General features: G+C 41.2%; 2 protein-coding genes across 3 annotated transcripts in view; one reads left to right on the top strand and one right to left on the bottom strand.

The window, feature by feature from the left end:
- Nucleotides 1–19,956, top strand: part of LOC117347270 (branchpoint-bridging protein-like) — a 127,024-nt gene that overhangs the window by 89,447 nt on the left and 17,621 nt on the right. The gene's annotated exons all lie outside the window — the stretch shown is intronic.
- Nucleotides 15,121–19,956, bottom strand: part of CCIN (calicin) — an 87,749-nt gene continuing 82,913 nt past the window's right edge. Inside the window, exon 2 of the mRNA XM_033960940.1 lies at nt 15,121–16,888. Coding sequence (XP_033816831.1) covers nt 15,121–16,887 — 1,767 coding nt within the window. The 5' untranslated portion in view covers nt 16,888. The remainder of the gene's footprint in view (nt 16,889–19,956) is intronic.

Genomic DNA, 19,956 nt, shown 5'->3' with positions numbered 1-19,956 from the left:
TTGCAGACGACACAAAGCTATGCCGGGCAATCAGATCGCAGGAGGATAGCGAGGAACTCCAGAGCGACTTGTATCAGATAGAGAAATGGGCAGAGCAATGGCAGATGAAGTTCAACGTGGAGAAATGCAAAGTAATGCATTTAGGTAGTAAGAATAAGGAATACGAGTATAGAATGTCAGGCGCAACTCTGGGTAAGAGCGAACAAGAAAAGGACCTGGGTGTACTGATAGATAGGACCCTGAAGCAGTCGGCACAATGCGCGGCAGCGGCAAAGAAAGCAAACAGAATGTTAGGCATGATAAAGAAAGGAATCACGAGTAGATCGGAGAAAGTCATAATGCCGCTTTATAGAGCAATGGTCAGACCACACTTGGAATACTGTGTCCAACATTGGTCTCCCAACCTAAAGAAGGATATAAAACTGTTGGAGAGGGTGCAGAGACGAGCAACGAAGTTAATAAGAGGTATGGAGAACTTGGAATATGAGGAACGACTCAAGAAACTGGGACTGTTCTCCCTTGAGAAGAGGAGGCTGCGAGGGGACATGATCGAGACGTTCAAAATGCTGAAAGGCATCGATAAAATAGAGCAGGAAAATAAATTATTTACATTGTCCAACGCGACACGGACAAGAGGACATGGTTTGAAGCTAAGGGGGGACAAGTCCAGGACAAATGTCAGGAAGTTCTGTTTTACGCAGCGAGTGGTAGACGCCTGGAATGCTCTCCCAAAGGAGGTTATTAAGGAATCCACTGTGCTGGGATTCAAAGGCAAATTAGATGCACATCTCCTTATGAGAGGCATAGAGGGATATGGGTGACTAAAACTACATCAGGTGTATACCTGACTGGGCCTCCGCGTGTACGGATCGCCGGACTCGATGGACCATGGGTCTGATCCGGAGATGGCAGTTCTTATGTTCTTATGTAACTACTCTCGCCCACTACTTATGGAAAATTTAGAAAACGCCTAAAAACATACCTGTTCCAGAAATACCTAAACAATTGACCCAATCTCCCCCCTCTCCCCCTCCATAATCCACCTAAATTTACTGCACTGTTATAATAATAATAATAATAATAATAACTTTATTCTTATATACCGCCACAATCTTGCGACTTCTAGGCGGTTTACAGAAGAGAAACTGTACAGACAGCGAATTACAGAGTATAGCATTGAACATCTAGTGATAGTAACAGGAGAGTTACAGGGTCTGTGTATTACACGGTTTCACAATGAGTAGCATTATACAGTCGACGATATTCAGAACATAAGTAGGAGAAGAGAAAGGAGATTGCGCTTTGAGTTACAAAGGTGCAAGACTGCGAAGGTGAAAAAGATAACATAAGATGTTGATGAGAAGTAAGTTGTTAACTTGGTACATTTGAACGAAGGACGGGCACCAGTGGAAAAAACTGGTAACAATTAAAGATAGAAATTTTGGCAGAAGAGGGTAGACGGACTCCTTGGGATGGGAGGAGGCTCCGATTTTAGGGGAGAAGTCTGGTTAGGTTATAAATTTCTTAAACAAGGTGTTTTTTAGTTCTTTCCTAAAGATACTATATGATTCTCTGGCGGCATCAGTGAAGTAGCCTGTCTAAGTTTGCAGTCTACCTGCTTGGAATTTGAATGTTCTATCAAATAAGGTGCGATATCTACAGCCTATGATATTTGGGTAGGTAAAGAGGTTACGGTTTCTGGTAGGCCTAATAGAGGAGTGGAATTCGAAGTGAGGTAGTAGGTAGCTAGGGGCCAGTCCCCAGATTAGTTTATAGCAGAGGCAGGAAAATTTGAATAGAATTCGTGCTTCAATTGGTAACCAATGAAGGAGTTTGTAGAATGGACTAACATGATCGCTCTTCTTTAGTCCGAATATTAGACGGATGGCCGTATTTTGAACTATTCTCAGTTTTCTCACATTTTTTTTAGGTATTCCCAAGTAGACAATGTTACAGTAGTCCAGGGTGGATAAAATCAGTGATTGTACCAATATTCTGAAGGATAGCGGGTCGAAATATTTTTTTATGTTTTTCAGTTTCCAAAGGATGAAGAAGCATTTTTTAGTCACCGAGTTTATGTGCTCGGTCAGGGTCAGGTGGGTATCCAGGGTGACTCCCAATATTTTTATGGTTTTTAGTATTGGGTGATCATGGCCGTTTACATATATTGTAGTTGCGGAGATTTTCTCGTTTGGGCTAGCAAGGAAAATATTATAAATATAATATTATAAATATAATATGTTATCTTCATCTTGTCGTAATTCTACGTTGCCATTTATTCCAAACAGGTCCTGTCGGAAATTACCTACCAAAATGTATATCTTATATTTTGCTCAGCAAATTGCATTTCTGTACTATTGCCTCTTAAGGTCTCTGCTCTCTGTATTTCCTCTGTATATCTGCATATTGTATTTCACTGTATATCCAGCTCTCCTGTATGTCGCTGTGTATCCAATTCTCCTTACTGTAAACTGCCTATAAGTCGCAAGATTGTGGCGGTATAGAAGAATAAAGTTATTATTATTATTATTACTCCAGATGCGGATGCACCATCGCCTGATACAATGGCAGGATAACTTCTTTCGTTCTGGTTGTAATACCCTTCTTGATTATGCCTAGCATTCTGTTTGCCTTCTTAGCGGCCGCTGTGCACTGTGCCGTCGGCTTCATTGTCATGTCCAACATTATCCCCAAGTCCCTTTCTTGGGTACTCTCATTTAATAACATCCCTCCCATCGTATAGTTGTACCTTGGGTTTCTGTTTCCCACATGTAATACTTTACATTTCTCAACATTGAACTTCATCTGCCATCTCGTCGCCCATTCCCCTAGTTTGTTCAAGTCCCTTTACAATTCTTCGCAGTCCTCTACAGTTTGAGCTCCACTAAATAGTTTGGTGTCGTCAGCAAATTTTATTATCTCACACTTCGTCCCTGTTTCTAGATCATTTATGAATATATTAAATAGCAGCGGCCCGAGCACCAAGACCTGTGGGACCCCACTCGTGACCCTCCTCCAGTCTGAGTAGTGGCCCTTCACTCCTACCCTCTGTTTCCTACCCGCCAACCAGTTTCTGATCCATCTATGTACGTCTCCTTCCACCCCATGGTTCTTCATTTTCCGGAGTAGCCGTTCATGAGGCACCTTGTCAAAGGCTTTTTGGAATTCTAGATATATGATGTCTATGGGGTCTCCTTTGTCCATCCATTTGTTAATTCCTTCGAAGTGCAATAAGTTCTTTAGGCACGATTTCCCCTTGCAGAAACCATGTTGGCTGGTTATCAGAAGTTTGTTTCTTTCAAAATGTTCATCAATGTTTTCTTTTATCAGTGCTTCCGCCATTTTCCCCAGAACCGAGGTCAGACTCACCGGTCTATAGTTTCCCGGGTCACCTCTTGATCCCTTTTTAAAGATGGGCGTAACGTTGGCTATCTTTCAGTCCTCTGGGATCATGCCTGTTTTCAGGGATAGATTGCAAATTTGTTGCAGTAGTTCTGCTATTTCCTCCTTTAGTTCCTTCAGAACTCTTGGATGGATTCCATCCGGACCCGGGGATATGTCAATTTTTAGTTTTTCTATCTGCCTGCGTACATCTTCAACGCTCACTACCATGGATGTTAATTTTTCTGCTTGATTTACCCCATAACCATTTTAGTTGCTCTTCTCTGGACCCTTTGAGTAGTACCGTGTCCTTCTTTATGTATGGCGACCAGTGCTGGACGTAGTACTCCAGGTGAGGATGCATCATGGCCCGGTACAGCGGCATTATAACTTTTTCCGATCTGTTCGAGATCCCCTTCTTTATCATTCCTAGCATTCTGTCGCCCTTTTTGCTGCCGCACATTGTGCAGACAGCTTCATCGACTTGTTGATCAGAACTCCCCAAGTTTCTTTCCTGGGAGGTCTCTCCAAGTACCACCCTGGACATCCTGTATTCGTGCATGAGATTTTTGTTACCGACATGCATCATTTTACACTTATCCACGTTGGACATGCATCATTTTACACTTATCCACGTTGAACCTCATTTGCCATGTCACTGCCCATTTCTTGAGCTTGATTATGTCACGTTGCAGATCTTCGCAATCCCCCCGTGTCTTCACTACTCTGAATAACTTCATATCGTCCGCATATTTAATCACCTCACTCGTCATTCCAATGGCTTTCGATGGTAGCGATAAGTGTGGAGAAGAAGAGTTTTCAAGCGTCCATCTTGTTTGCTGCTCGGACACGCCCCCCCCCCCCCCCCACTCTCCAGCCAGTTTTTAATCCACGTGAGTATTTCACCCTCGATTCCATGGCTCGCAATTTTCCGAAGTAGTTGTTCATGTGGAACCTTGTCGAACGCCTTCTGAATATCCAGATATACATTGTCGACAGGGTCGCCCTTGTCTATCTGCCGGTTTACTCCCTCACAGAAGTGCAGCAAGTTCATCAAACAAGATCTGCCTTTGCTGAAACAGTGCTGGCTGGTCCTCATCAGATTGTGTCCATCAAAGTGATCAATGATGCATTCCTTTATCAGCGCCTCTACCATCTTTCCCGGTACCAAGGTCAGACTTACTGGTCTGTAGTTTCCCGGATCTCCCCTCAAACCTTTTTTGAAGATCGGCGTAACATTCGCCACCTTCCAGTCTTCTGATGTGGCTCACTATGTCTTCTACCTTGGCTCCCGGTAGGCAGGTCACCAGCCAATCTAGTCTTCCTCCCGCTATGTGCTTTCCTCTCTATCTTCTCTTGATTCTCCAGGTCCATGTCCCTGGTGTATGTCCATCTCTCCAGCCATAAATCTGTGTCCTACATTCCCATCCATTTTCTCTCATCCTGGCATTGGCTTGCACCGGACTCGTCTTCTTGTGCATTCCCTTCGCTGTTTACAGATCTCGCTGCTGTGTCACCCATTTCTTCCTGGTGGTTGTCTGTCGGGTGGTCCACACTCTCTGTAGGTGTATCTCAGCAGTTCCAGTGTTGCTGGTGATTTTCCACGGCTTCACTGTATGCTTCCTCTATGAACTTCTCCAGCTCTTGGACCTCTTCCTCGATGGTGTCCTCTGTCTTGATGTTCTCTGCATCCTCTGTCTTCCTCCTCCACTACTTGAAGTGCTTCCAGTTCCAGTAGTCTGCCCTCCTGGAGTCTGACTTGTTTCTTCAGGTTCTCCAGATCTCCGCATTGAGTGCATACATAAGACCGCCTCCCAGAGGGGAGGTAGTTATACATGTGGCAGATGGTGCAGAAAACTGGGTAGCTCAATATCCTGCTTCTGTCTGCTGCTTTCATTGTTGCCCGCCTGCTGGTCTGCTGGGGATGTCTTCTGTATCTGCTGTGGCTGTCCTCTGTGCCTGCTGTCCTCTGTGTCTGCCTGGTTGTGTGTCCTCTGTGCTTGCTGTGTCTGCCTGGTTGTGTGTCCTCTGTGTTTGCTATGTCTTCTGTGTCTGCCTGGTTGTATGTCCTCTGCACCTGCTGTGTCCTCTGCGCCTGCTGTGGCTGTCCTCTGCATCTGCTGTGTCCTCTGTGTCTGCCTGGTTGTGTGTTCTCTGTACCTGCTGTGTCTGCCTGGTTGCATGTCCTCTGCACCTGCTGTGTCCTCTGCTCCTGCTGTGTGTCCTCTGCACCTGCTGTGGCTGACCTCTGTGCCTGATGTGTCCTCTGTGTCTGCCTGGTTGTGTGTCCTCTGTGTCTGCCTGGCTGTGTGTCCTCTGCACCTGCTGTGTCTGCTGTGGCTGTCCTCTGCGTCTGCTGTGGTCTCCTGCTCTCCTTTAGTGGTGACTTGTCTCTTATCAAAGCCCTTTCGCAAAGGCGCTCTCACTAAGGCGAACGCCTTTAATGTGCGCTGAATAGCTGAGCTCCATTGGCCCCTCCCCTTTTAAGGAGGAGCTCTGGATGATGCTAGGGGGTGGGCGGAGCTACCTCTCACTGATGCCCCTTGCTCTCTCCTGCCTTCTGTTGCTCCTTCTTCCCCTCTCCTGTTCTCTGCTCTGCTTTTCTCTCCTGCTTTTCCTGCCTCCTGCGTGCCTGCCCAAGCCTGTTTAACTGAGCTCCATTGGCCTCTCCCCTTTTAAGGAGGAGCTCCAGTGGATGATTTCAGGGGGTGGGCAGAGCTACCTCTCGCCAATGCCCCTTGCTCTCTCCAACCTTCTGTGCTCTCTTCTTCCTTCTTCCTCTTCCCTCTTCTGCTTTTCTCGCCTTCTCTTTTCTGTGCAATTCCTCAAAATAACTTGTCTCAATGCCTTATTCATGCTCTAAAGAAGTGTTTTTTCAAGCCATTCCTGGTATACCCTCTAACCCAGTGGTTCCCAACCCTGTTCTGGAGGACCACCAGGCCAATTGGGTTTTCAGGCTAGCCCTAATGAATATGCATGAGAGAGATTTGCATATAATGGAAGTGAGAGGCATGCAAATATGCTCCATGCATATTCATTAGGGCTATCCTGAAAACCCCATTGGTTTGGTGGTCCTCCAGGACAGGGTTGGGAACCACTGCTCTAACCAGTTTGATTTTCAGATTATCTCTAATGAAGATACATGAGACAGATTGAATGCAGTAGAGGCAATGCATTCAAATCTCTTTTATGCAAATTTTGGGGGGATATCCTAGAAAATGGACTGGCTAGAGGTTTATTCCAGGAAAGGCTTGAGAAACACCTCCCCTAAGGGTGAGAATATACTTTATACTCTATGTCTAGTCAATAGCTATAAGGATGCTAGGTTGAGATATGGCCAGTAGGAAAAAGGAGGTATTGATGCCCCGGTATAAAACTTTGGTGAGACCTCATTTAGAATATTGTGTACAATTCTGGAGATTGCACCTTCAAAAAGATATAAAAAAGATGGAGTCGGTCCAGAGGAAGGCTACTAAAATGGTATGTGATCTTCATCATAAGACGTATAATAATAACTTTATTCTTCTATACTGCCATAGTTGTGAGACTTCTAGGCGGTTCACACTGAAGAGAGCTGGACAGTCAGCGAGTTCCAATATGTTGAAGTCTGGGATACAGTATAAAGAATCTTACAAAAAGTCCGGGATTCAGCATATAGAATCTTACAAAGAGCATATAGAGTCTTACAAAAAGGCAGAGAGATACAGCATATAGAATCTTACAAAAGGCAGTGAAATACAGCAAACAGAATCTTAAAAGACAGCAAAATATGTTAGACATTTCAGACTTAAAAGCAGGAGTGGACATATGTAGTGTTAGGTGTAGATACTTTTTTAGGTGATAATTCTGTTGAATAAGACAGTTTTTATGGCTTTTCTAAAGGCATTATATGTCAGTCTTGCTCCTTTTATGTAGCTGTCTAACCAGTGTTGTTTGTTTGCTTGGTACATAAAAATTCTATCCAGGAAGGTTTTGTATTTGCAGCAGGTAATGCTTGGGTATGCAAATAGGTTGCTGTTTCTGGTTTGTCTCGTAGGGCTGTATAGAATGAAGTGAGGTAGCAGGTATGTAGGAGCTAGTCCCCAAACCAGATTGAAACATATGCAAGAGAACTTGAAAATTATTTGTGCTTCCATTGGTAGACAGTGAAGCAGTCTGTAGTAGGGGCTAACATGATCGCTCTTTTTTAATCCAAATATCAAGCGGACCACTGTGTTTTGGACAATCCTAAGTTTCCTTACAGTTTTTTTGGGTATACCCATATAAACAATATTGCAGTAGTCCAGTGTTGAAAGCACTAGTGATTGCACTAGTAGTCTAAATGATAGAGGGTCAAAATATTTTTTAATGGACCTTAATTTCCACAGTGTCAGGAAACATTTTTTTTACTACTATGTTCGTGTGTTCCACCATTGTCAAGTGTGTGTCTAGTGTGACTCCCAATATTTTTATTGTTTTAGTAATCGGGTATGCATGATATGTAACGTTGTATTGGTAATTTTGTCTGTTGGGCTTGCAAGGAAGACTTTTGTTTTTTTTGTGTTTAGTTTCAGCTTGAAGTTTATTGTCCAGCGTTCTATTTCAGTCATAATATGAGAAATGTATTCTGAGGTCTCATTTGTTATGCTGTTTACTGGGATTAAAATGGAAATATCAACTGCATATATGTAGTAGATTAGGTTTAGCTTTTTTAGGAAGTGTCCTAGGGATGATATGTAGATGTTGAATAGAGTAGGTAACAGTGGTAAACCTTGTGGTATATCTGAGGGGTTTTTCCAGGTGTTTGAGTACGTCCCTCCACTAATCACCCGGTAAGATCTCTTTGTTAGGAAACCCTGTAGCCAGTTTCTTACTCTTCCCGTAATTCCTATTCCGTCTAGGCAGTGTAGCATTATTTCGTGATCAACAAGATCGAAAGTGCTGCTGAAGTCTAGTTGTAAAATCAGAGCACTTGTTTCTTTGCTGAATAAGCCTTATAGGTGATTAAGGATTGAGGCTAGGACTTAAAGATCTCAATCTGTATACTTTGGAGAAAAAGCGGGAGAGGGGAGATATGATAGAGACATTTAAATACCTACATAATGTAAGTGCGCATGAGTCGAGTCTTTTTCATTTGAAAGGAAACTGCAATGAGAGGGCATAGGATGAAGTTAAGAGGTGATAGGCTCCAGAGTAATCTAAGGAAATACTTTTTTTTCAGAAAGGGTGTTAGATGAATGGAACAGTCTCCCAGAAGAGGTGGTAGAGACAGAGACTGTGTCTGAATTCAAAAGGGCCTGGGACAGACATGTTGGATCTCTCAGAGAGAAAGAGATAATGGTTACTGTGGATGGGCAGACTAGATGGGCCATTTGGCCTTTATCTGCCATCATGTTTCTATGTTTCTAACCTTTGGCTTTTCAATTAGCACTAAAATCTTAATTTATTATTCAAGAAATATGGATATCAGACATCTAAAATTCAAAGCAGAAACTTATTTTACATGGGCCATCAAGCAGCTTTCAAATGATATTATAAGCAAATAAAAATAAAATATTTTTAATACATTATTACCTGCATCTTTACTTAAACTGTTTTGCCCTAGCTCTCACTATGATCTTCAAGACATAGTAACACCTCTCCATAAATTAAGTGGAAGAGGTCTGGAAGTGGGGATCGCATCTATTTCATATCCTCAGTGAGACCTCAGGAAGGAACCTAGTGATCAAAACATTATTAAAGGTATTTGTAGAGCTGTGTCTTGTATGACTGAATGAGCTATATTTATCTTTTAATTTTATTTGTTTAAATTCATGTAGAAATAAATGGCTAGATTGAACCTATTGACTTCATTAACACATTTCCCTTTTTTAAACCTCTATACCATTTGAAAGAGGGCAAATATCTAATTATTCACTTCTAGAATTGGATACTTCTTAAATTTAATAAAAAAATATTCTGGCACAAGTGTCAAGCCTTAAAAAAGGAAGTCATATTGAGTATTGGAAAATAATTAATAATAATTAACTAATACAAATTGTACACATTTAATTTTCCCCACCACCAAATTTCCCCATCCTGCCCCACCTGGCTACTTTTTCATGCCACCTGGCTGGAAAAAATTTCTGGGGAGAACACTGTACCTAATTCACAAAGAGGTGCCTAATTCAAAAATATACCCATGATCTGTCCCCTAATCACAACCACTTTTAGTGTAGGCACCTACTTTTTATAGAATCAAATTTTTCAAGTTAGGCACCTAACTTTCAATTAAAACCAATTAAAGCCAAATGTGAAGTGTTGAGTGCCAGTATCAGCACTGATTAAACTCTGATCAATTAAGTTAGGCACTGTTATCAGCACCTACTTTAATTTAGGCAGACTTTATAGAATTAGGACCATAGTGCATACATGCAAGAGGGCATACATATGAGCGGAATATGAATTGGGCATGGGTGGTGCTCCACGTATGTGCATCTCTGATATATTTAGGAGCTAACACAAGCTCTATGGTTGCTGCAGTTGTGGCTACCTAAATGTTAGGTATGCTGATACCAGACTGCACTAGTATTTTATAATGGCAAAAAAAAATTGGCATTCCTGAAATTAAAAAAAAAAAAAAATCAAGAGGAAAGGATTACCAGATAAAACAGAAGGAAGCCAAGAGAGAGATAAATCTGGCGAAAGCACAGGCAGAAGAGCAAATGACTAGAAAGGTAAAAAGGGGAGACAAAATTGTTTTCAGGTATATTAGTGAAAGGAAGAAAACAAAAAAATGGAATTGCAAAACTGATAGAAGCTATGGACCACTATGTGGAGAGCAATAAGGAAAAAGCAATTGTCCTGAACAAGTACTTCTGTTTTGTATTCATAGAAGAAAACCCTGGAGAAGGACTGCAATTGGCTGGCAAAGTTACACATAAGAAGGAAGTGGATATCACACCGTTCACATAAGAACTGCCATCTCCGGATCAGACCTTCGGTCCATCAAGTCCGGCGATCCGCACACGCGGAGGCCCAGCCAGGTGTACACCTGGCATAATTTTAGTCACTCATATCCCTCTATGCCTCTTGTAAGGAGATGTGCAAATAGTTTGCTTTTAAATCCTAGAACGGTGGATTCCGCAATAACCTCCTCTGGGAGAGCATTCCAGGTGTCCAGCAGAACTTCCTGATATTTGTCCTGGACTTGTCCCCCCTTAGCTTCAGTCCATGTCCTCTTGTCCGTGTCACATTGGACATTGTAAATAATTTTTTTTCCTGCTTTATTTTGTTGATTCCTTTCAGTATTTTGAAAGTCTCTATCATATCCCATCGCAGCCTCCTTTTCTCAAGGGAGAATAATCCCAGTCTCTTAAGTCGTTCTTCATATTCCAAGTTCTCCATACCTTTTATTAGCTTCGTTGCTCGTCTCTGCACCCTTTCCAGCAGTTTTATATCCTTCTTTAGGTTGGGAGACCAATGTTGGACGCAGTATTCCAAGTGTGGTTTGACCATTGCCCTTTAAAGTGGAGGAAAGTGTTTATGAACAACTAGAAAAATTAAAGGTGGACACAGCAATGGGACCAGACGGGATCCATCCCAGGATACTTCAGTTATTGGAAAAATAATGGAAGCATTACTGAAAAAAAGGATAGCGAATTTCCTAGAATTTAATGGGTTACAAGATCTGAGGTAACATGGGTTTACAAAAGATAAATCGTGCCAAACAAATCTGATTGAATTCTTTGACTGGTGACTAGAAAATTGGATAGAGGACATGTGTTAGATGTAATTTACTTAGATTGTAGCAAAGCCTTAACTTATTTATAAATGATCCGGAAATTGGAACGTCGAGTGGGGTGATTAAATTTGCAGATGACACTAAACTGTTCAAAGTTGTTAAAACGCATGCGGATTATGAAAAATTGCAGGCAGACCTTAGGAAATTGGACGACTGGGCATCAGAGTGACAGATGAAATTTAATATGGACAAATGAAAGTGATGCACATTGGGAAGAATAACCCAAATCACAGTTACTGGATGCTAAGATCTACCTTGGGGGTTAGTGCCCAAGAAAAGAATCTGGGTGTCATTGTAGACAATACGATGAAACCTTCTGCCCATTGTGTAGCGGTGGCCAAAAAAGGAAACAAGATGCTAGGAATAATTAAAAAAGGGATGGTTAACAAGACTAAGAATGTTATAATGTCTCTGTATCGCTCCATAGTGCGACTTCACCTGGAGTATTGCATTCAATTCTGGTCTCCTTATCTCAAGAAAGATATAGCGGCACTAAAAAAGGTTCAAAGAAAAGCGACAAAGATGATAAAGGGGATGGAACTCCTCTCATATGAGGAAAGACTAAAAAGGTTAGGGCTCTTTAGTTTGGAAAAGAGACAGCTGATAGAAGTCTACAAAATTCTGAGTGGAGTAGAATGGGGTACAAGTGGATCAATTTTTTACTCCATCAAAAATGACAAAGATTAGGGGATACTCAATGAAGTTACAGGGAAATACATTTAAAACCAATAGGAGGAAATATTTTTTTACTCAGAGAATAGTTAAGTTCTGAAACGCATTGCCAGAGGTTGTGGTAAGAGCGGATAGCATAGCTGGGTTTAAGAAAGATTTAGACAATTTTCTGGAGGAAAAGTCCATAGTCTGTTATTGAGACAGATATAGGGGAAACCACTGCTTACCTTCTATTGGTGGCATGAACTGTTGCTACTCTTTGGGTTTTTGCCAGGTACTAGTGACCCGGATTGGCCACCATAAGGATGGGCTACTGGTCTTGATGGACTATTGGTCTGACCCAGTAAGGCTATTCTTATGTGCTTATGACACAGTTCCTCATAGGAGGCTTCTGAATAAACTTGACAGACTGAATTTAGGACCCAAAGTTGTGTACTGGATTAAAAACTGGTTGACGGACAAATGTCATAGGGTGGTGGCTAATGAAATTCGCTTGGAGAAAGGAAGGGTGAGTAGTAGAGTGCTTCAGGGATCAGTGCTGGGGCTGATTCTGTTCAATATGTTTGTGAGTGACATTGCCAAAGGGTTAAAGGGTAAGGTTTGCCTTTTTGTAGATGATACCAAGATTTGTAACAGAGTAGATACCCTGGGGTAGTGGAAAACATGAAAAAGCATTGATCCCGAGTAGAGTGGATTATTGTAATTCACTCTACCTGGGAGTTGCGAAAGGGAAGTTGAGGGCTTTGCAGATGCTGATAAATTCTGCTGCAAGATTAATCACAGGGGTTTCAAGGAGTACACATATAACTCATGTTGAAAAAATTGCATACAACAAAAAGTGCAGTTTAAGATTCTTGCGACCATCTATCAGACATTGTGCCATGTTTCTCCAAAGATATTACAGGAACTCTTTGAAATTTATAAACTGAAAAGAGATCTTAGATCTGTAAATGAGATGAAATTAAGTTTGGAGGGCAGAATGTTGATTATGCATGTTAAGATTGAAGTATCAATGATGTCCGTGGCCGGTGTAAAACTCTGCAATGCCCTGCCTGGTATTCTACGATTCTGTACTGTACTGCTAATGCTTTTCTATGCTAATGTTTATTCCATTAGAAAATATCTTCTTTAGAATTTTCTGATAGGAATGTATGATTCAATGCATGTCTGCATTTCTAAATTTTTGGCCTTGATTTGTTCTTGCCTGTATATGCTGATTGGTTTTTGTCATCTAACATAGAATGGATCATTTGATCTAATGCTTTTTTGCCTCCTCAGCTGTTAAAATTTGATTGACTTGGTGTATTTGACATCTTATATGGGTGGGGGGGGGAGATGTTAATGAAGTTGTCCAGTTATGTCCATGTTATATGTATGGAAACCGTAGGGAATGTAAGATATGTATACCCTAGAGGAAAGGAGAGACAAGGGAGATATGATTCAGACGTTCAAATACTTGAAGAGTATTAACGTAGAACAAAATCTTTTCCAGAGAAAGGAAAATGGTAAAACCAGAGGACATAATTTGAGGTTGAGGGGTGGTAGATTCAGGGGCAATGTTAGGAAATTCTACTTTACGGAGAGCCTGGAATGCGCTCCTGAGAGGTGGTGGAGAGTAAAACTGTGATTGAGTTCAAAGAAGCGTGGGATGAACACAGAGGATTTAGAATCAGAAAATAATATTAAATATTGAACTAAGGCCAGTACTGGGCAGACTTGCACGGTCTGTGTCTGTATATGGCCGTTTGGTGGAGGATGGGCTGGGGAGGGCTTCAATGGCTGGGAGGGTGTAGATGGACTGGAGTAAGTCTTAACAGAGATTTCGGCAGTTGGAACCCAAGCACAGTACCGGGTAAAGCTTTGTTTTCTTGCCCAGAAATAGCTAAGAAGAAAAAAAAATCAAAAAATTTAAATTGAATCAGGTTGGGCAGACTGGATGGACCATTCGGGTCTTTAGCTGCCGTCATCTACTATGTTACTATGTATGTGATATGTAAATGGCATGGTTATATACGGTATATACATTTTGAAATAAATAAAAAGAATCTGCAAAATTTAGAAGAATGGTCTAAGGTCTGACCACTAAAATTCAATGCAAAGAAGTGCAGAGTAATGCATTTGGGGAGTAGAAATCCGAGGAAGTATATGTGCTGGTAGGTGAGAGGCTAATATGCACTGCAGGGGAGAGGTACCTTGGAGTGATAGTGTCTGAGGATCTGAAGGTGCAGAAACAGTGTGACAAGGCAGTGGCTGTAGCCAGAAGAATGCTAGGCTGTACAGAGAGAGGCATTACCAGTAGAAGAAAGGAGGTGCTGATGCCCCTGTACAGGTCATTGGTGAGACCCCCACTTGGAGTACTGTGTTCAATTTTGAAGACTGTACCTGGCGAAGGATATAAGAAGATTTGAAGCAGTCCAGCGAAAGGCAGCAAAGATGATAGGACGTTTGAGCCAAAAAGACATACAAGGAGAAGCTAGAAGACCAGAATATGTATACTTTAGAGCACAGGAGGGACAGGGCAGAAATGATACAGACATTTAAATACTTAAAAGGTATTAATATAGAACCAAATCTTTTCTGGAGAAAGGAAATGATAAAACTAGAGGGCATAAGTTGAGGTGGTGGGGTGGTAGACTTAGGAGTAATATTTGGAAATTATTTCTCTTGGAGAGGGTGGTGGATGCCTGGAATTCCCTCCCGAGGGAGGTGGTAGTGAAGAAAACAGTGACAGAATTCAAAAAAGGGTGGAATTAATACAGAGGATCTCTAATCAGAAAATGAAGAGTATAATTGGAAGAATTTAATTATGTATTTGTAATGCATGTACCTATTGGGCAGACTGGATGGACGTTCAGGTCTTTATCTGCTGTCATTTGCTATGTTACTATTTTACTATGTAACCTGGGTCCTTAGGTGTTGTTAATGAATTAGCTTCTACACCTTGGGTCACCTAAATGGAACTGCCCAGTTGTAGAATTGTCCCCTAAATATATTCCTGGTTATAATGCTTACAAGATGGAGAAACCCACTTCACTTACTATCCAAATCTAAAAGCCTCTAGCTTCTTCTTGTCCTTTGAAAGCATCAGTGAAACCTCCCTTGCCTTGGGCAAAATATCAGAATAAGTATGAGTCAATTGCTTTGTAGAGGGAATGAAGAATAATGGAGAATATGGAATCTTATTATAATTTTACTATTTTGCACAAGCTCAGACTGAGGATAGATTTCTATAGCCTACAAATAATTCAGCATTTATACACAATTCTTTTGTTTTAATGGTTATTTGTTTTACTCTTTGTTTCAAATTAATTAGATTCACCCTTACATAGAAACTTGCTTGGTATTTGAGCTAAACAACATGCTGCACAGTCCAAAGCTTCTGGAGGTTCAGCCAAGACCTTCCATTCCCCTGTCTTTTGGTTGAACATGCAGGCATTTTCATTGATGGTATAGAGTTTGTCATGTTTATCATCCATAGAAATAACTCCTCCACACACAAATACTTTGCCGTCGCCAATAGAGCACACTGCATGACATACATCTAACTTGCAATTATTTGGCAGCAGGGGCACAGTTTTGGCTGATTTGTTTGCTTTAATCTTCTGAAGGTTTATCTCCAAGCTCTGCTTGTGACTTTGCACGCTCAGTACATTTTCATTTTGAAAAGAAATAAGAGGCCTGTGTTTAAACTGAATGGGGAAGGTCATGCATTGTACAACTTCTCCAGTGCTAGTGTCAAAACAGTCTACCACTCCTACTCTTGAGATAATTCCTTTCACTATACACCTCCCAGTCACTATATAGATAGTTTTACCTCCCTTAGTAATCACTTCAGCACCATCCATGGGCACACTCATTTTTCCAGCAAAAGTCCACTTCTCCTTCCTTTCATCATATCTATATATATTATTGGTGTATTTCCTTGGTGCTGTGCTTCCCCCTATGGTATACACCACTCCACCACAAGCCACCATAGTATGAAACACTAAACCCATGGGAAGATCAGGTAGTTTGCTCCAAGAATTTCCATCAATATCATATCGGCATGCTGTCCTCAGTCCTGTGATCTGCTCAGAAGCTCCACCTGATACATACAGATACTTCCCCACCGAGGTTGCACTGAGTGCCGCTGCCTTATATGGCATCTTTGTTAGCTTTAGCCATTTATTTTCTTTAATAACATAAGCAAAAAGCCCATCACTGAACTTGCTATCTGACTTCTGGCCCCCAAGCACAACCACTACATCCACCAGAGCCCCTTTCCTTTGATATAGTACTAGATTGTAGGGTGTATCATGCTTTCTGTCATTGAGGATCTGTTCAATCTGTGACATCAGTCTTGCATTCCTTCTAATAAATGCCTCTTTACTACTTATAGCAATTAGGGTCTGGTTAGAGATTCCAGATAATTTAATAAATGAAAAAAGGTTATCGAAGTATTTCTCTCTGTCTTCTAAGTTGAACTTTACCCACTGCAATAGGGTAGATAAGACCTGATCCTCATTTCTAACATGCAGGTCATCATCCTTGATAAGTCTGGCAAAGATTTTGTGAGGACATTCTAGAAGCTCTTGTGTGCCAGCAAGATAATGGAAGCCATCCTTGACACAATTATATGCCTGATCTTCAACTTCATTCATATTATAGGTGTCAGCCATGGTTAGATAACGCAAGCAGTTTCCTTTACTCAAGGACTTGAGGAGGAAGTCAGTGCAATAAGTTCTGAGGTCCAATAATGTGAAAAACTTGGAACCCCATGCCAGATCTTCCACATTCTGCTCTGAAAGCATTACCTTTCCTGTGTACAGGTATTCTAGCAGTTGGTCCATTGCTGCAGGAGTCATGTACCCCTCATCCATGGTGATGGAGAGCTCATCAGTGGGCTTCAGATCACTGCTAGTTATCAGATCTTTCACATAGGGGCTCACAGCTGCCAGTACACCCCGGTGTGCAAAGAAAGCCTGTTTGCCCACATGTAACACCAGATTACAGCATTCCTTTCGCTTCCGCTGATTATTCAGACTCTGCAGCAGGTTATTTCCATAATTCTTCTCAATGAACTCCAGCTTCATCCTGCAGCTTAGACCAGCAGAAATAATCTATTAATACTTTGCTGTCATGATGGGTGTTAACACAAGTATATCATGATTGCCTATGTGATTATGAAGCTTCATAAAAGGCTGCACTTGAATTATGTAAAATGGAGGATGTAGCAGTCATTTTCACAAATTAAAAAAGGATCTCGTGAGGAAATATGCTGATCTGACACTAGTGCTGCCTGATTCAGGGAAAATTTTTGATTTGATTTGATTTGGCCTATTGAATTGATTTTTCGATTCAATTCACTTTTCCCACCCACTCAGGCGTTTTTCTTTTCAAATGGCCTGGCAGATTTATTTCGTAGCCTCTTCACCCACCCCACCCCCCTTTTCCCTCTCCAACCCCACGCAGGTGATGTGGTATAAACAAAACAAAAAAGACTTTTCCTCTCTCTGTTAGGTCCTAGCTCTGGCAGGATACACATTTCAAATCTGACAAATTGTAATTACAAAATAGAAAACAAAATTATTTTTTCTATCTTTTGTTGTCTGATCATTTTATCATTCAAACCATGTTGGTCCCAGGCTCTGGTTTCTATTTGTCTTCTGTTAACTTGCTTAATAGGGTCACCTGCCCATTTGACATTTTCTTCTTTCTCTGTACTCACCATTCATCTTCCATCCCTCTACCTTCCCTTCCACTGCCATATCCAACATTTCTGTTTCTTTCCCACTGTCTACCATCTCTTTCTCTCTCTACCTGCTTGTGCCGCACTGTGACAAACCTCTCTATTCTCCTCTATGCTGCATCTCTCCCTTTCTCCTCTCCATTATCATATGCAACATTTCTTTCTCTCTCCCCATGCACCATCTCTCCCTACCCTCCACCCTATGTCCAACATGTTTTCTCTCTATCTTCTCCATGCATATCTCCATCCCTTTCACCATATGCAGGATTTTTCTCCCACCCCTTTCTACCTCTTTGTTGCTTCTCTCTTCATCTCCTCCTCCCCGTGTCCAACAATTCTTCCTTTCTCCTCTCTTCCCCCATGTGCAGCAGCTTTCCGTCCCTCCTATCCTCCTGTGCAGAAGTTTTCCATCCCTACCTCCCATCCCCCTGAACAGCAGCCTTTCATCTCTCCTATCCCCCTGTGCAGCATTTCCCGATCATGCCCCCCCCCCCACACACACACACAGTGACGTGGCAGAAGGAAGGCCCCGGTGGGCAGGCCAGGAGCAGCTGGTTCATCGCCTTGCCTCTGACCGTCAGCCACCATTGCTGCTGCTTTAGGAGACCCGGATGTATGTTAGGAGATTCAGGACTCACTGAATTGGTGAGTCTGATATTTTAAAAAACGAATCCATTCACTAAAGTGAATTGGTGAATCGATGCGAATCGGGCAGCACTATCTGATACACAGGACTGAGAAATGCAGACAGATAAGACAACACTGTACTTTAGAATGCCCTAATAGATAATAACATCAGCCTGAAAATGGATAATGCCTATAGGTACATAAAAAAATAAGCTTTTGCTATAAAAGCTGGGAAAGCCACATACACCCTAGTAAATAAATACATTTTTCTTTCTTCCTTGTCATGCCTCATCCCAAGAACAATGGTGGATTTCCCCAGTGTAACTATAAGAAATTCACCCAGCTGATTGCAGTTAAATTGCACAGTTTAGATTTGTGCTGATTGTACAATTTAGATTTTACATATTTCTAACATCTGAACGTGTGGCATTGCTGGAAGAGTCTGGGACTGTTTTACTCACTTCTATCTCACCAGATGTTGTGTGTGCAAGAAGGAAGAGTATTTAGCATGGAAAAAGCTTAGTTTATTATTTCAACAAAATAAGCTTATTGAACAAACAAAAGCTTTCTCAAATTAAAATATACAAAGAAAATGCAATACTCATTCAAAATTCAAATACATACAAACTTTTGAATAGTCCACATTAGAGAGAGAAACAATTCACATTCATTGGGAAAGAAAAAGTAAAGAGTTAAAGTAACAAAATCAAACGGTAGCTCGTTGTCTTAATTTTAAATCAGACCAGTAAATTGGAGTCAATTGGAATTCTGCATTGCCACTCCCTTCCCTTCCAAAAAATACTGCAATTGGGAAGGTTTATAAAAAACATAAGTATTCTGATCCAAGTAAATGACACATTGACAAGGAAAATGCAATAATGATAAATGAATTAAAAAAAAAAAAGAAAAAGGTTAGTATAGAGGATCCACAAGTTGCTGCTCTTTCTTATCTTTTAAAGATATACTCTCTCTCTCTCTCTCTCTCTATATATATATATATATATATATATACACTGTAAATACATATGCTGTATATTGCCTATTTGTAAGGTTCTTTCTGACTTAGGAGTACAATATAAACTGCATGGAAACACAGGAGATACTCTGGATTTATTTTTTGTCTTTTGTAGGTTTGTTTGCAAGCAGGTGATCTCATAGAATACCTATTAGTGAAAAAGTGCACATCATGTTTTGATGGCTTGGACTTTACTAATGAACATGTGCATGGTGGAGTTGGTGTGGTATTCTACACTATAATTAGTTTTTATACTATTTATAGGACTCCTACTACTATTACTTATTTCTATAGCGCTACTAGATATATGCAGCACTGTATACTGTACATTATATACAGGTACTTCCTCTATCCCTAGTGGGCTCACAATCTTAAGTTTTTGTGCTTGGGACAATGGATGGTGAGCTGCACTATTAGGCTACTTTTCACTCCCTGGTGTAAATGATTACTCCTTAAATATATATTATCAACAACCAACCCCAGACAGTAAGGTCCAGGAGCTAGTCGGTAGCAATATAGAAAAGCCCTACTTGACTGAAGTGGCTGCTGGTGGTCTCTTGCGAACAAAACTCAATTTTAAAGACTGACACTCTTCAGCTCTGGTAGTTTTCAAAAACACATTTTATTTGCAACCCTTTTCAAAAGGAAAACAAACAATGTCAGAATGCTCCCAAGTACTCAGTCCAGAGCAGTTCTTTCTTTGGGCCATACAAATAGATGAAAGCCTGCGCGCACCAGCTTTAGGCAATGTCCTGGAGTGCCTAGCTCCCA

The sequence above is a fragment of the Geotrypetes seraphini genome, chromosome 1 (assembly GCF_902459505.1).
Source record: "Geotrypetes seraphini chromosome 1, aGeoSer1.1, whole genome shotgun sequence".
Classification (NCBI taxonomy): domain Eukaryota; kingdom Metazoa; phylum Chordata; class Amphibia; order Gymnophiona; family Dermophiidae; genus Geotrypetes; species Geotrypetes seraphini.
The sequence above is the reverse complement of the archived record's forward strand: the minus strand, read 5'-3'. Positions and strand labels throughout refer to the sequence as shown.